The 16,933-nt window shown below is 38.9% G+C and overlaps 1 protein-coding gene across 1 annotated transcript in view; it reads right to left on the reverse strand.

Moving 5' to 3' along the window:
- LOC135203426 (histone-arginine methyltransferase CARMER-like) overlaps window positions 1–16,933 on the reverse strand; it is a 261,863-nt gene that overhangs the window by 188,482 nt on the left and 56,448 nt on the right. Inside the window, exons 6-7 of the mRNA XM_064233154.1 lie at window positions 4,406–4,674; window positions 4,119–4,291 (exon numbers count right to left, since the gene is read on the reverse strand). Coding sequence (XP_064089224.1) covers window positions 4,119–4,291; window positions 4,406–4,674 — 442 coding nt within the window. The remainder of the gene's footprint in view (window positions 1–4,118; window positions 4,292–4,405; window positions 4,675–16,933) is intronic.

The following is a 16,933-nucleotide window of genomic DNA, read 5'->3' on the forward strand; positions in this document are numbered from 1 at the left end:
TTCTCTGTGAAATTGGGTCCAATAATAATAATTAATAATAAAACCAGCAATAATAATAATAATAACAATAATAATAATAATAATAATAATAATAATAATAATAATAAAAGCTTTTAAAAATAGTTAAAATAATAGTAATAAAGTATAGTACTAAGAGCTGGACTGAGACCTTTCAATATGGCTGCCCGAGGTCACATACTTGGCAAGGAGATCCACTCCAGTGATTGATGCCCTATGCCTTGTACACAGCTGACAGACTTGCACTTTCAGTTGTCCGATTTTTATGACTGTGTTGGAGATGGATTATAAATCATATTAGCAATGGTAAATATACTGGACAGATGTGAGGATATATGATGTTAGTGCCTGTTTACAGGATATAATGAACAATGAAAGAAAAAATATTATTAGGAAGAAAATTAGACAAATAACGGTCGTCAAAGCCAGCATCGATAGATTACAATGGACCCCCGTATTCGCGTTCTCACACATTCACGGATTTCTCTCGGGATTGTTTCCCCGCATTATTCGTGGAAAATTCACACATTCGCGGTATTTTTCTATGAGAAATATCCACAAATTCCTGGGTTTTTTTTCTTTATCAATTTCATCATAAAATGCAGTTTTTGTAATAAAACTATTAAAAAACCAAGTATGAAAATTTTTGGTGGGTTTTTCTTGAGTTTTAACCAACAAAATAGGCTGTTTTTAATGTTTTTGTAGGGGTTCCAAACATTTGCGGGTTCTAACTATTCACGGGTTTGTGTGTGTGTGTGTCTGGTACGCATCCCCCACAAATATGGGGGGACCACTGTATATTGAAACACATTGCATAGGCTGGCTGTGGTGCGTGCCGGCAGGAAGTTAAGTGACAGACATACTCAGCTGGCATTAAACATCAAACTGTGGGCAATTTTTGCCTGAATTTGCTTGTAAGTATCATTTTTAGTTGAATTTAAAATTTCTTTCCTGAATATATATGGTACCGGGTACTTGGTGATAGCGTACAAATTAATTTGAGTAAGGCCGCTGAAAATAAGGAGACTATTACAATATTTGACATGCTATTATAGGCCTACTTAATTTAGAAGTCAGGGGCTCCAAGGTGTATGATAGTCAACTTCAGGAGGGGGAATACAATGGGGAAAAATGTTTTGTAGTTAGCTTATCTTGAACGATTCAATCACATTTTCGTTTCCAGTAATCATTGTGTTGTGCTACATCAACTCTTTGTGGATGTGTGGGTGTTAAAGCGGCTCTACACTATGGGACTTCGGTCTTAATATCAATCGAAATGTCATATCAGATGAAAATTTCATCTCATCCACATGATCCTATTGCAACTCAAGAACAAGTCAGTTGATGGTAAGGCACGGTGGGCTACGAACCTCGAGATGGCTGCAGTGCCCTGACTATAGGCCTCCTCGGCAAAAAGAAAAGAAAATGACCAAAGAATGGCTATTAACCCTTCAACGCCGACTGGACGTATTAAACTTCGATATAAATTGTCTGTTGGTGCCGATTGGACGTAAGGTACGTCGATATAAAAAAGTTTTTTTAAAATTTGTGGAAAAACTTTTGAATCACGCGCCTTAGGGGATGCTGGAAGCTCACGGATCAAGGTGTTGTTTTGTTTACAATCGTTACCCAGGCGCGCTTTTCTTTCTTCTCACACTAAAAAGTATCAGCGACACATCTCAGAAATTATTTCGTCACTTTGAAATAATTTTTACACCATTTTATATTAGCCGTTAGTTACATGGAGTATTATATATGAAAATGTGTGCAATTTCATGTAGAATACAACAAAAAACAACTCATGGTTGTAGCTTTTATCACTTTTGAAATATTTTCATATAAATAATGATAAGTGCCAAAATTTCAACCTTCGGTCAACTCTTGACTCTACCGAAATGGCCGAAAAACGCAATTGTAAGCTAAAACTCTTATATTCTAGTAATATTCAATCATTTACCTTTATTTTACAACAAATTGGAAGTCTCTAGCACAATATTTCGATTTATGGTGAATTTATGAAATAAACTTTTTCCTTACGTCCGCACGGTAACTCTTCCGAAAAAATCATAAATTTTTTCGTTCGATTGTCGTAATGTTTGCACCATTTTAAATTAGCCGTTACATAAAGTTTTATATATGAAAATGTGCGCAATTCCATGTAGAATACAACAATAAACAACCCATGGTTGTAGCTTTTATCAGTTTTGAAATATTTTCATATAAATAACGATAAATAGAAAAAATTCTTCCTTTGGTCAACTAACTCGACCGAAATGGTCGAAAACTGCAATTGTAAGCTACAACACTTACAGTCTAGTAATATTCAATCAATTACCTTCATTTTGCAACAAACGGGAAGTCTCTAGCACAATATTTCGATTTATGGTGAATTTTTGAAAACATTTTTACGTCCGCGCGTTACGAATTCATGCATCATTTTGTGATATTTTCTCTTTGTTGTCTTGATCGTTTTACAATGTTATGTACCAAAATGATAGCAATTTAGTGTACAATACAACAACAAAAAATTAACTCTTTAGCTTTAACCGTTTTGCTCACAGCGCGATTTGTATACAATTATATATGAAATTTTTTTTTCGCGGTCATATATCCCAATATTTATATATGGTAATGATATTTTTTTTTCATTTCTGATGGTTGCATACTAAACTTCAGGCAATGAAAAAAAAGGAGCCAAAAATGAACTCTTAATCTTGAAAACTAAGCGTGCTGTGATTTTTTGAAAAAAACATTTTTTCCACTTTGGCACTCATTCGCGAACGCCGCCGGCATACGGGAGACGATTTTTAAAATACCGCTTCGGCGTTTAAGGGTTAAAACGAGAAAACTTATCTTGCATTTGTTTTTTGAGAAGAATTGAGACTGGCACCATATGAGTGATTCAATTATTGCAAAATGGATAAACACAAGCACTTTTAGCTGTTGTCACTTGTGACCCCTCCCATTCACAAAAAAATACTACTTTGTGTGAAGTAATAACTCCACACGAGAGGGTTAGTGCTAATATATATATATAATATATATATTGTATATGTGTGAAACTATAGAAAGTAGACCAGGCCAAATAAGTCTCATACATAGTTCTTCTTATACTGATGTGATGGAACTAATGAAGTGAAATATTTCTTACTTCAATAGGAATTTTAAAAAAATAACTCCGGCAGTAATTCATATGCTGTAACATTTTCTTGCATTTCTTGCCTTTAAAATTTTATCAGGCTCACGAATTTCAGAAAATTGCCATTTTCTTCTTGAATATTTTTAATATTAATATTGCCTATAATAGATTTTGAATCATTTTAAGGTGTCCCATCTCTCCCCTCTAATCATTGGTTATGTCTGTCAGGGGGAAGCCACCCACTAAAATGTCATTACCATCACAGCATTCTAGGATGTGCAGTGGTATTGTAGTACAAATTTTACTTGGTATCTCCAATGTTGGATGCAGATCCTGTCTCCCCCTCCCCACTTGTTGTGGGGTGTCTGTCAGGGGGTAACTACCCACTAAAATGTCTGTCATTATCACCACATACTCTAGGATGTGCAGTACTATTGTATGATAAATTTTACTTGGTATCTCATGAGTTGGATCTAGATCCAATTAGCCCCCCTTTTCCATGTTTCTGTCAGGGGGGACCCACCCTTCAGTATGTCTGTCACTGGTCATTCTGTAATCAATAGAGTCTGCATATATAGTATTATATATATATTAGTTTCATCTGGTATCTCATATACTGGATCTAGACCCAACATCTAACAAGCAATTAGTGGTGCTTGTTCATAAGCCATCCATATATTGTTGGCAGACGGTCAGTTTTACAGTTTACAAGTCTACTCCTAAGTACCAGTAGGGGTTACAGACGGTACCTCATTCGTTGCATCTCAATGGTCTGGGCTGTGGGACTACTAGGCAGTCACTAATTTACTAGCCCATAAACTATGTTGTAAAGCCATGTGCTGCATGAGACTGCCACGGACTTAACAGATTTTCCAAGCAACTGCATTTATCATTATGACATCTAACTGAGCTATTCCAAAAAATTAATTTGACAGGATAAAAATAATTATGACATACTGACCTAAATGATGTAAATCCTTTTCTTCAGTGTCCAAAAAGTCCAATGAATATCTTATACTTTTTGCTAAACAAATACCGATGTCAAAGGTATCTACTATAGGCTGTCTCAGGTACTCATTAAGTGCTTGCTCACGTAACTGGCACAAGTCAACGCCATGAAAGCAATTCTGATACCTGAAAGGGTAAAACACACATCATTAAGGCTACAGGTTCTGCATATATGCGCTTATCAAATTCTGTATTCAGTGACTCAATTTCTAAAATATTCAAAACATAAGGGTATCTTACCAAAAATTGGCCTTATTGAGCTGTTCATAATACAGGGTTTCATCATTGAAAGGGGCAACATGAAGGTCACCCCGGGACGGGAACATACGGCCACCAGGCTTAAGCCACTTCTTGGCGTGGAGGTAAGACTCTAACATTCTTTCATTATAAAGCATGTAACCCATTGGCTCAGAGATAATCATATCCACTAAGTCTGGAATTTCAATTTCTTCTATCTTCCCAGCCATGACTTTTATAGTGTCCTGTAGGTTATTTGCTCTAACTAGAAGCTGAAAGAGAATAAACACAATGAGGTCAAACTTCAATACTAACAAGCTAATGTAACTAAAGAATTTCAATTGGAATATAAAAACTCCAAGGAACCTAATGTTCTGCCTAGTCTCCCCTCATGGATAATTTATTCACCACCATCAGCTAACAAATCTTGCTAAGTGCACTTTCTGCCTGAATTCCAAATTTGCCCAGGGCTTTGCCTATGATGCTTAACTGTGAATTTCTGGGCCTTCCAACAGGATTTTGTGCATTTTATAGATTTATAATAATTTGTAAAATATGCATTTCACAAAATAGCATGATATAGTGTGGTAGTGAGTGCTGCAAGCATAAATGTGATTAGGAGGCACTATTTTTTCTACTGTCTTTTCAACTATAGTCGACCCCCCGTATTCATGTTCTCCAGATTTGCGGACTCTCCTATTTGTGGATTTTTCTGTGGAACCTATCTATTAAAATACTCGCGAATAGTTGAAACCCTATAAAAATGCTTAAAACTGCCTATTTGGTTAGTTGAAACTTAAGAAAAAAAACAATAAAAATCTTTATACAGTGGGGCCCCCTATTCGTGAACTCTCACATTCGCGGATTTCTCAATGACCATATCTACCCATTATTTGTGGAAATTCGTGTATTCGCAGTATTTTTCTATGAGAAATATCCACAAATTCCTGGGTTTTTTAAAGTCAATTTCATAATTAAATGCATGTTTTGTAATAAAACTAATAAAAAAAACCACGTATAAAAATTTTAACTAACAAAATATGCCATTTTAAGCATTCTTTTAGGGGTTTCAACTATTTGCTGGTTCTAGCTATTCGTGGGTGGGGTCTAGTATGCATCCCCGCGAATACGGGTGGGCCATTGTACATGGCTTTTTAAAGTTTTGTCACAAAAAGTGCATTTTACGAAACTGATAAAAAAAATTGGATATTTCTCATAGAAAAATACCATGAATATGCAAATTTCCCACGAATAATGGGTAGATATGGTCCATAGAGAAATCAACGAATGCATGAGTCCGCGAATATTGAGAACGTGAATATGGGGGTCAACTGTATTCTGTATTTTTATAATTTTTACTGTATAATAATAACAATAAATATTACAATAATGATATTAATCCATAAGGGTACTCACTGGTAATTATAGATGATGATGATGATAAATTAGTTGTGCAGTTGGATGATCGACAATGAAAATAAACTGCACAGCTAATCACGGGAGTTACTCTTCTCATAATGGGGCACTTGTAAATTTTCATTCTTATCCCATGCCTTTACCATTGTCTGTATCTGAATGACTTTCTTGATCAATTTCTACAGACCAAGAAATTCTTCAACATCCTAGTCAGCTGGCAGGATAGTAAAGCTGGCGGGGAGTTCTTCTCCAAGAATGACCTTCCCGAGTATTTTCCCGTTCATACTAGTTCTCAAAGCAGGCGACTGAACTTTCAGTCACGCCATAATGGGATGCTACTTCTCCATGACTTTTGCCCTCTCTTAACATAACAATCATGTCCTCCTCATTTATCATTAACTGTAAAGGCCTCTAACGCTTAGGCTCTTTGCCAAAAACATCAGGAGAAGCAGAACATTTAGGGAACATTTTAATGGGCGATTTCAAAGAATACTCTTAGTCCTTAGTAGTGTATACCGTACACACAGGACATGCACAAACGAGAGAACATTGAACTGTATTGGATCAATTGGGCATAAATTGTGCATTGCTATCCAAGAGCAGCATTCCTTTTCCTTAGCACTCATTGGCAGCACACTTGGTGCTGATTGGTTAAAACCTGAGTCCCATCTCACGAACATGGAATTATGGGTACCGCACATCTCCTAGCTTGATGCTGAGCACCCAGCATCACTTAGTAGAGAGACAGCATCTGCAGACGTAGTAATATGATATTGTTATGATACAATAAAGTTTGTTCATACTTACCTGGCAGATATATATAATCAAAGTGCCCACCCACCTCCCCTCAGGAGACAGTGGCACTAGAAAAATCTGACAGAAAATGGGAATGGTTCCTTAAGCCCGCCTCCCAGCGGCGGGAATGGGTACTACCACCTGGCCGACCACTGCGTGTGCCGGGAGTTTTGAAATTCTGTCGGACTTCGGAGAATACAGCTATATATATATCTGCCAGGTAAGTATGAACAAACTTTATTGTATCATAACAATATCATTTTGTTCATGAATCTTACCTGCCAGATATATATATAGCTGAATCCCACCTTTGGAGGAAGGGGGAGACAGATTCGATTTTGGGAAACAATTTCATATATATGATTGATATTTTGGTTCCTTAACTGTTAGCATAGCTGACTTCGTGAGTACCGTCACCCAAGTCTGCTTCTGCTTTACTAGAGACTCCAGCTAGGTAGTGACCTGTGAAGCTGTTGAGTTCTAGAGGATCTGTCAACGGGGGCGTGACCACAATGCAACTAGATCCTATATTATAAGACCTCCAATTTCGGTACTGCATTCCTAGAGGTGCCAGCAAGGACGTGACCTGTGTAGCTGGTGCGCTCTAATGAACTGTCACGGGGAGCGTGACCACAATGTGACAGATCATATAGGTGTTGTTTAGACACCGAATGCTGTTAATGCTTCACTGGAGGTGCCAGCAAGGACGTGACCTATGTAGCTGGTGCACTCCAGATGATTTGTCAATGGGGGCGTGACCACACTGTGACAAAAACATTTTACCCTACTATGAGGGCGAAGCAAAAACATTACCACCTGACCTAGCCTATCTGGTTAAACTTCGTAAAACCAAGGCTAATGGAGGGAAGGCCGCCTAAGGCGGCCTACCCAAGACCACAAAAAACTAAACACCTACATAAACATAATAAAAATAAAAAATAAAAAGAAATAAAATTAAAAAGTCCAAACTAACATATTATTTTCTAAAAGATAGGAAGAGTGCTACTCTCTGTCCCCAATATATTGTCTGCTGCGACATACGGGCCCAAAGAGTAGCAGTTCTCGTATGTAATCCTCACCTCCCGAAGGTAGTGAGAGGCAAACACTGAATTACTACGCCAAAATGTGGCATTCAAGATGTCATTGAGTGCCATGTTCTTTTGGAAGGCTACCGACGTAGAAATAGCCCTCAGTCCATGCGCATTCACCTTCAACACTTTCATATCACTGTCTTGACAGGATGAATGCACTTCCTTGATGGTGCCTCTCAAGAAAAAAGCCAAAGCATTCTTTGACACTGGTAACCTTGGCTTCCTGACCAAACACCACAAGTTATCAGAAGGACCTCTTATAAACCTTGGTTCCTATCTTTTCAGACGGAGGGTTGACTTCCTAGCTATTGCTTAGGAGTCTGCTTCGTCTCAAGAGCCTCAGCGAGGATGTGACCTATGGGTAAGAGTTCTTGTGGGTTTGCCGATGGGGTCTTATCCACTTACTCGGCAAAGCCTAACTGGCATTTGTCAATGGGTGCTAATCTACTCATATGACCATATACCTATGCCTATTAGCATAATTAAGGAGCACAACACCGATCCCGATCACCTGATCCTAACACGAGGGTTAGCGCTTAATTTTAAAAAAAGAGTTAAACTAAAAATTAACTCACTAGTTAAGGATCAGTGTCGGCTCCCTATCCCAGCAACGTATCCGCAGACACGAACAACCAAGAGAAAAGGATCTCTTGTAGGTTGAATTGACATCCTTCGTGTAACGGGAGGTCAACACAGAATTGCATCTCCCGTAAGTGACAGCTCATATGTCCTTTATGACATATTGTTATGGAACCAAGAAGAATTCATAAAAGCTCGCACTTCATGCATAGGTTCGAATGGACTGGACATGAGGAACTTCAGAACTACATCCAAGTTCCAAGACGGCAACTTGGGTTGTTGAACCTTCATCGTTTCGAAAGATCTCAAGAGATCGTGAAGGTCTCTGTTGTCCGCCAAGTCCAGGCCTCTGTGCCTAAAGACAACTAAAAGCACACTCTTATAACCCTTGATTGTAGAGACTGCAAGTTTTAGATCCCTTCTCAGAAAAGGAAGTCAGCAATCTGGCTCACAGGTCGTGGTGGAGGAAAATGCCGTTCTTCTTGCACCAACTCCTGAAGACTATCCACTTCGATTGTACACTGCGTTGGAAAACGCTCTTCTTGCACTGGCGATAGCTTTCGCCATTGACGTATAAAAGCCTCTCGCTCTGGCCAACTTTTGGATAGTCTGAATGCAGTCAGACTCAGAGCGAAGAGGCTTCTGTGGTACCTCTTGAAGTGGGGCTGTCTGAGTAGATCTGTCCTTACTGGAAGCGTCCTCGGGAAGTCTACTGCAAAGGCCATGACCTCTGTGAACCACTCTCTCGCAGGCCAGAACGGGGCGAACAAAGTCATTCTCGTCCCTTCCGACACCGCAAACTTTCTCATGACTTCCCCTAAGATCTTGAACGGGGAAAGGCGTACAGGTCCATCCCCGTCCAGTCCCAGAGAAGTATGTCTATCATCACTGCAGCTGGGTCGAGTACTGGGGAGCAGTACAGTGGAAGCCTCTTCGTTCTGGACGTCGCAAAGATATCCACGAGCGGACGTCCCCATAACCCCCACAGCTCTTGGCATACCTCCTGATGCAGAGTCTACTCGGTTGGCAGAAGTTGACCTCATCTGCTGAGGAGATCTGCCCAGACATTCTCTACTCATGCTACAAACTTCGTAAGGATCATGACGTCCAGTGCCCTTGCCCACAGCAAGATCTCCTTTGCCAGAGCAAAAAGGGACTGAGACTGTGTTCCTCCCTACTTCTTCAAGTACGCCAGAGCTGTGGTGTTGTCTGAGTTGACTTGGACTATTCGACGAGAGACTTTTTCTTGGAAAAACTGGAGAGCTAAAAAGATGGCTGCCATTTCCTTTAGGTTTATGTGCCAGGACACCTGTTCCCCTCTCCAGGTGCCTGCCACTTCTTTCCCCCTAATGATGCTCCCCATCCCGTGGTGGATGCGTCGGAGAACAACACTAGGTCGGGGCTCTGAAGCTTGAGAGACACGCCCTCCGACAGCTACACTGGATCTAGCCAACATTTCAAGTGATGTTTTACCTCTCCTGAAATTTCCAAGATCATGTGTAGATTCTTGTTTTCTTTCCAATTGTACTTGAGAAAAAATTGTAACGGTCTGAGGTGCAGTCTCCCCAAAGAAACAAACTTCTCTAGCGAGGAAATGGTCCCCAGTTAGACTCATCCATTCCCTCACCGAGCACGAATCTTTCCTTAGGAAGGCTAACACTTTGTCTAAGCCTTGCTGCTGACGTCCCTGGGACAGAAAAGCTCGAAAAGCCACTGAATCCATCTGAATCCCCAGATACACGATGGATTGGGTTGGGATCAGATGTGACTTTTCGAAATTCACCAGTAGTTCCAGGGACTTCACCAACGATTAAGTTGTTTGAAAATCCTTCAGACACCGCGTTTGAGTGGAGGCATGAATGAGCCAGTCGTCCTTCGAAGATAACAATTGCGAAGGAGGAGACTGAGGGGCCGCAGGCTGAAACTATTCTTCAAAAGAGGCTCGAAGCCATCGAACCACGACCTCCTCTTCTTCTCAACTGACACACGTTCGGGAAGATGGTAACCGTGCTCTCTAGACAACCTCTGGAGAGCTGCATGAAATCTAGAGAGCAAGGCAACTGGCGAAAGAGCGGAACGAGGAGAAGGAGAAGGGACTGCCTGGACTCTTGATTGGCAGCCTATCATCCTTCCTCTCGCGATGTGGCTTTGCCTTTCTCACTGCAATCAACAAAACAAGTTGTTGTTGCAAAGACACAATCATCCTTTTCGATGGAGAACATTCCTTCTCAGGCAAAAGGCTGATCCTTTGAGAAGACGATGGGCGAGGGGAAGCCCTCCTCCTCCTCACATGGACCGCCAAGGATATATCTTAGGAGCGACCGAAGCGCTCAAAAGCATACTCATCGGAAGACGTCCTCTCCGGTGAAGATCGCAACACCGTAGAAAAGAGAGAGGACGTGAAGCGTCCCCCTCCCTGAGACCATACAATATACATCTTAGCTCTCTTTTACTGCGGAAAGTCTTCCAATTGCCCAGGAGACGACTGCAAAGCAGAAGGAGCTAACGGACGAGAAGCGTCCCCCTCCGAGGAACCAAAGACGACGGCCGCCTGTGCGACCTATAGCGTCTTCGTTCTCCTCAGAGGGAGCGAGACCCTCCGAGAGTTCCAACTCCTGCGCGGGGAGGACGTCTCTGAAGACTAAAGTAATCTTTCAAGATTCAAATTCTATGAGATTATGAGCCATGACATCACCTATAGACGAATCTTGACTATGAGAGATGTTCAGAATCATTTCTAGATCATCTATCCTATTCCAGTTTTTCTGCAGGAAAAACTGGAGAGGTGTGAATTTCAGTCTATTCAGGGAAAACAAACTTCTCCAGCGAGGAAATGGTCCCCTGCAATTCATTCATTCCCTCACCGAGCATGTTTCCTTCCCTAATAAGGCTGCGTTTCACTTAAACAGGAGTAATTTGAAGACACTGTAGAAGATTGTTCATTTGTTTCTTCCTAAAAGTCTCCTTCCTGAGATCCATTACTATTCTCTGAATCTCGGCGAATGTCTGAAGAAGCATTACGTTGTGCGTCCATCCAAGCGTCCTGCCGAGCGTCGCGCTCGGCGCTGTCGTATTTGGCAGCGGAAGGAGTCCCCTTCATAATCGAGCAAGGGAAGTCTCGGCGAGCTAATTGACTGCATCTCTCGCACATCATTCTTGTTTCGAGGGAAATCATGTGTGCTATGCCGCTGTAGACTCGGACAGAATTCTGTTACCATGCGGTAAACAGAACCGAAAAAGGTCTAATACATATATATATACATATATACATATATATATATATATATAAACATATATATACATACATACATATACACATATATACATATATATATCACATACACACATACATAAATATATTATTTATTTAATTTTTTTTTTTTTTTTTTTTTTTTTTTTTTTTTTTTTTTTTTTTTTTTTTTTTTTTTTATGAAAAAATTCTCGCAAAGTGAAGATGTTCAGCCATGTATGCTAGAATTCCCCTTAACCCGAGGCTAAGGCCGTGATTGTAGGGTAGAAATACGGTTAGTCCGTCAATCCCGCAGGAGAGAGAGAGACGTAACCTATTGCGCATGGCAGACAATCAGATGGAACTGAGCACTGGCATTACGCATTAGTGACAGCAGACTCAGAAAACGTTCGTCGTTCCCGCACTGCTCTGCCTGAGTTGCCACCTACACCATTCTACGAATGAATAGGTTTACTATCATTATAGAGCAGAAACCAAAATCCATCAAACTGATATATTTAAGCGAAACTGAATTTGCTAAATATAAAAGGCTAACTTGGAATTGTCATAACAATACCTTAAATGTTTAAAAATAGGGAAACCGGCAACCCCTGAATAGTTGAAGGGAGAACCGATTAAATGTATTAAGAATAATCGTACTCTCGGTTGTCCTCCGTAGGAGTAACTATGGTATGAGCATATAACTTGAACCATACAACCGTTTGATAGTAATATGACGTAAGGGCAAAAATAATATTACTATGATACAACATCGCTTGTTCACCTTTACCCTGCAGATATATATATACATATATCTGACTGGTAAGTTTTATGAACAAACGTAGAGTATTTTAGACACTTGGACAGCTACCTCCCTACTACATTCTGCCTCACCGAGGTAGGGAGAGCCATCACGCGGTAGTGTTTTGTCAATGAGAAATTATACGCTTACGCGATAGAATGAACACTCATGGCATTATCACTATACTTCACTACACTACTATAACTTTCCAATGCAAACATGATTCCAGGCTACGCAAAGATTTAAGAATCACAGATAGGGTATTACCCTCCAAAGACACTCTTGTAGGGCCCGAAGGCATCACAGGTCTTTGGAGGGATAAATTCTACTGGACGGGTAACTTGTGTTACACGCCTGGAGGAAGACCTCCTTACACTATCACGTTCTAGTTTACGTACCTATGATTCATAAGCCTTCCACGCAGAATCAGACATATTTTCACACTCGTTGCAGCGCTCATCAAACATACAAACATGTTTCCTACAATTCGCGCACACTGTATGAGGGTCTACCGAAGTTTTCGGTAGCCTAACCTTGCATTCTTCCACACAACATACTCTGGCCTAGTCGAACTAGATCCAGACATCGTAAGTTTAAGGAAAAATCAAGCCAAAATAAAAACAATCCACAATTAGCGTATGCCTAACCACCGATCCTAATCAAATAACCAAAAATCAATCGGGATACTCAAGTGACCAAAAGAGTTCCAAAATCCAATGACGGAGGTGCAGAAAACACTTGTTGTCTGCACCGGCGACAGAAAATATCTGACAGAAAATGGGAATGGTTCCTTAAGCCCGCCTCCCAGCGGCGGGAATGGGTACTACCACCTGGCCGACCACTGCGTGTGCCGGGAGTTTTGAAATTCTGTCGGACTTCGGAGAATACAGCTATATATATATCTGGCAGGTAAGATTCATGAACAAAACATAAATTGCCAAACTGTGCTTGACATATCATTAAATATCTGTGTGAATCATGGCGAAAATGACTCCTAAAAACTGCCCTGCATCTTCTAAGCCTTCTGGCAAAGAGCCTAAAAGAAAGGAGGTCATGAAGCTCGATGAGAAGGTAAAAAATTTCTTGATAGGTTAAAGGAGGGGAAATAAGAAAGTGTGTAAGCATGACCCACTTTGGTACAGCTAAAACAGTGTCGACAATGTGTGTAAGCATGACCTACTTTGGCACAGCTAAAACAGTGTCGACAGTGTGAGATAAAATCACAATTTTTGAAAATAAATTGTATTTTTTCTAACTATACAAACCTAGGTCCTTTACAATACAAAATGCTCAAGGTGTAGCCTGGACGGGGCCGCTGAAACCTTCAAACAAGGTGGTGTAGTTAACTACCAGTCCGGTTGTTGGTACCCCTTCAGACAGGACATAAGCATTCCAATTTGCTTTTGGCACAGGTTCCAACCTAGGTTTATAGTTAGAAAAAATATAATTTACTTTAAAAATTGTGATTTGTTCCTACACGATGTAGAAACAGTCAGTCCTTTACAATAAGAAGACTCACTGATTGGTGGGAAGAATCTGATTGAGCCCCAGTGAACTGACTGGGGTCCAGCCTACATGCAATTCTCTTACTGGTCGTAAGAGTGAGGAAGAGGATCCAGCCACTACCATCTGATCGGAGAAGTCTTCTGAGCTTTTCTCATAAGAGAGAGGTATGAGTCCCCCTTATGGCAAAACAAAGAACCATATGTTGGAGACAATATCACAATTTTTGAAAGTACAGTGTATATACTCGCATAACACGCGATCTCGCATATGGCACTATCCCCAAATTTTCACCCTCAAATAATTATTTTATCACATATCTCACATATCATGAGTTAAATTTACGAGACCAAAATTTAACAATAGGCTAATCTCTTTTCCTCCTCTTTACCTATTGTATTTTTTAGTTAGGCTAACCCTTTTCCTCCATCTCTTAACCCTTTACTGCCGACTGGACGTATTTTACGTAGACATTTTTTGTCTCTCGTGTGCCGACTGGACGTATTTTACGTCGACATACAAAAGTTTTTTTAAAAATTCGCGGAAAAATACTTTTAGGCCTACCAGCCGAAAACTCTTGAATCACGTGCCTTGGGGGATGCTGGGAGTTCACGGATCAAGGTGTTGTTTTGTTTACAATCGTTACGCAGGTGCGCAAGAGCGAATTTCTTTCTTATCGCACTAAAAAGTATCTGTGACACATCTCGGAAATTATTTAGTCACTTTGACATAATTTTTGTACCATTGTAAATCAGCCGTTACATGAAGTATTATATATGAAAATGTGCGCATTTTTATTTAAAATACAATAAAAAAAATACTCATGATTGTAGCTTTTATCAGTTTTGAGATATTTTCATATAAATAACGATAATTGCCAAAATTTCAACCTTCGGTCAACTTTGACTCTACCGAAATAGTCGAAAAAAGCAATTGTAAGCTAAAACTCTTATATTTTAGTAATATTCAATCATTTACCTTAATTTTGCAACTAATTAGAAGTCTCTAGCACAATATTTCGATTTATGGTGAATTTATGAAAAAACTTTTTCCTTACGTCCGCGCGGTAACTCTTCCGAAAAAAATCATACATGCGATTGTGGTAATGTTTGCACCATTTTAAAATTAGCCGTTATATAAAGTTTTATATATGGAAATGTGAGCAATTTCATGCACAATACAACTAAAAACAACCCATGGTTGTAGCTTTTATCAGTTTTGAGATATTTTCATATAAATAAACATAATTGCCAAAATTTCAACCTTCGGTCAACTTTGACTCTACCGAAATGGTCAAAAAATGCAATTGTAAGCTAAAACGCTTATATTCTAGTAATATTCAAGCATTTACCTTCATTTTGCAACAAATTGGAAGTCTCTAGCACAATATTTCGATTTATGGTGAATTTATGAAAAAAAATAACATTTTCTTTACGTCCGCGCGGTAACTCTTCCGAAAAAATCATACGTGCGATTGTGGTAATGTTTGCACCATTTTAAATTAGCCGTTACATAAAGTTTTATATATGAAAATGTGCGCAATTTCATGTAGAATACAACAAAAAATAATTGAAGGTTGTAGCTTTTCTCATTTTTTAAATATTTGCATATACTAAATCACGATAAATAGAAAAAAAACCACGTTCGGTCAACTTTGACTCTACCGAAATGGTCGAAAAACGCAATTGTAAGCTAAAACTCTTACAGTCTAGTAATATTCAGTCCTTTATCTTCACCTTGAAACAAATTCAAAGTCTATAGCAAAATATTTAGATTTATGGTGAATTTAAAAAAAAATCTTTCCTTCCCTCCGTGCGTGGATTCTCCGCCACAAATCTCCGAAATGCGTACCTCCCATTCTCGGAATATTTGCTCCATTTCATATTAGGCATTTCACAGAGTTTTATATATGAAAATGTGCGCAATTTTATGTAGAATAAAAAGAAAAATATTTGAAGGTTGTAGCTTTTCTTATTTCCAAAATAATTGCATATAAAAAATATATATATATAAAAATTTGACATTCTGTCAACTTTAACTCGTCAAATATGGTCAAAAACTGCAATTGTAAGCTAATACTCTTACAGTATAGTAATATTCAATCATTTTTCTTCATTTTGAAAGAAATTGGAAGTCTCTAGGACAATATTTAGATTTATGGTGAATTTTTGAAAAAAATATTTGTTTACGTCCGCGCGTTACGAATTCATGCATTATTTTGTGATAATATTTTCTCTGTGTTGCTTTTATCGTTTTACAATGTGTTATATACCAAAATGATTGCAATTTAGTGTAAATTACAAAAAAAAAAAAAAGTAACTTGTTACCTTCAACCGTTTTGCGCACAGCGCGATTTGAATACAATTATATATGAAATTTCGTTTTTGCGCTATCATATATCGCATTATTTATATATGATAATGATAATTTTTTTCATTTCTGATGGTTGCATACTAAACTTCAGCCAATGACAAAAAAAGGAGCCAAAAATGAACTCTTAATCTTGAAAACTAAGCGCGCTGTGATTTTTTGAAAAAAATATTTTTTCCGCTTCCGCGCTCACTCTGAAACACCTCCAGCACACGGAAGACAATTTTTTTTTTACCGCTTCGGCGTTTAAGGGTTAATCTATTCCAAAAAGTATCGGTAGTAATGATATAGTTGTTTGGAAAATGCATACTGCCAGAAAAAAACTGATTTGCTATGAACAACCAATCCGATAAAAAACAACATTTTAGTTTGCATTTCAACCATCGTATAATAGTAAAAAAAATTACCATAATTATGTTACAAATAACGTTAACGAGAATAGCACTGATATATTTTTACATTACAGGCAGTAGTCGACTTACTACTGCAATTGGTTATGAACAACCAGTCGTTAATCGATTTGGACGTAAGTTGGCCCTTGTTAATTTACTGTAAGAATATTATTCTAGCGTAGCCTACACTAGGGTAATCAGTACCATATTTACATATAGGGTAGCCTAGCCTACACTACACAGCATACTTTATACATATATGGCATACTAATTACAGGCAGTCCCAGGGTTACGACACTCTCGGCTTACAACGTTCCAAGGTTACGACGCTTTTCAATTATATTCATCAGAAAT

This window comes from Macrobrachium nipponense, chromosome 36, assembly GCF_015104395.2.
Source record: "Macrobrachium nipponense isolate FS-2020 chromosome 36, ASM1510439v2, whole genome shotgun sequence".
Taxonomy (NCBI): domain Eukaryota; kingdom Metazoa; phylum Arthropoda; class Malacostraca; order Decapoda; family Palaemonidae; genus Macrobrachium; species Macrobrachium nipponense.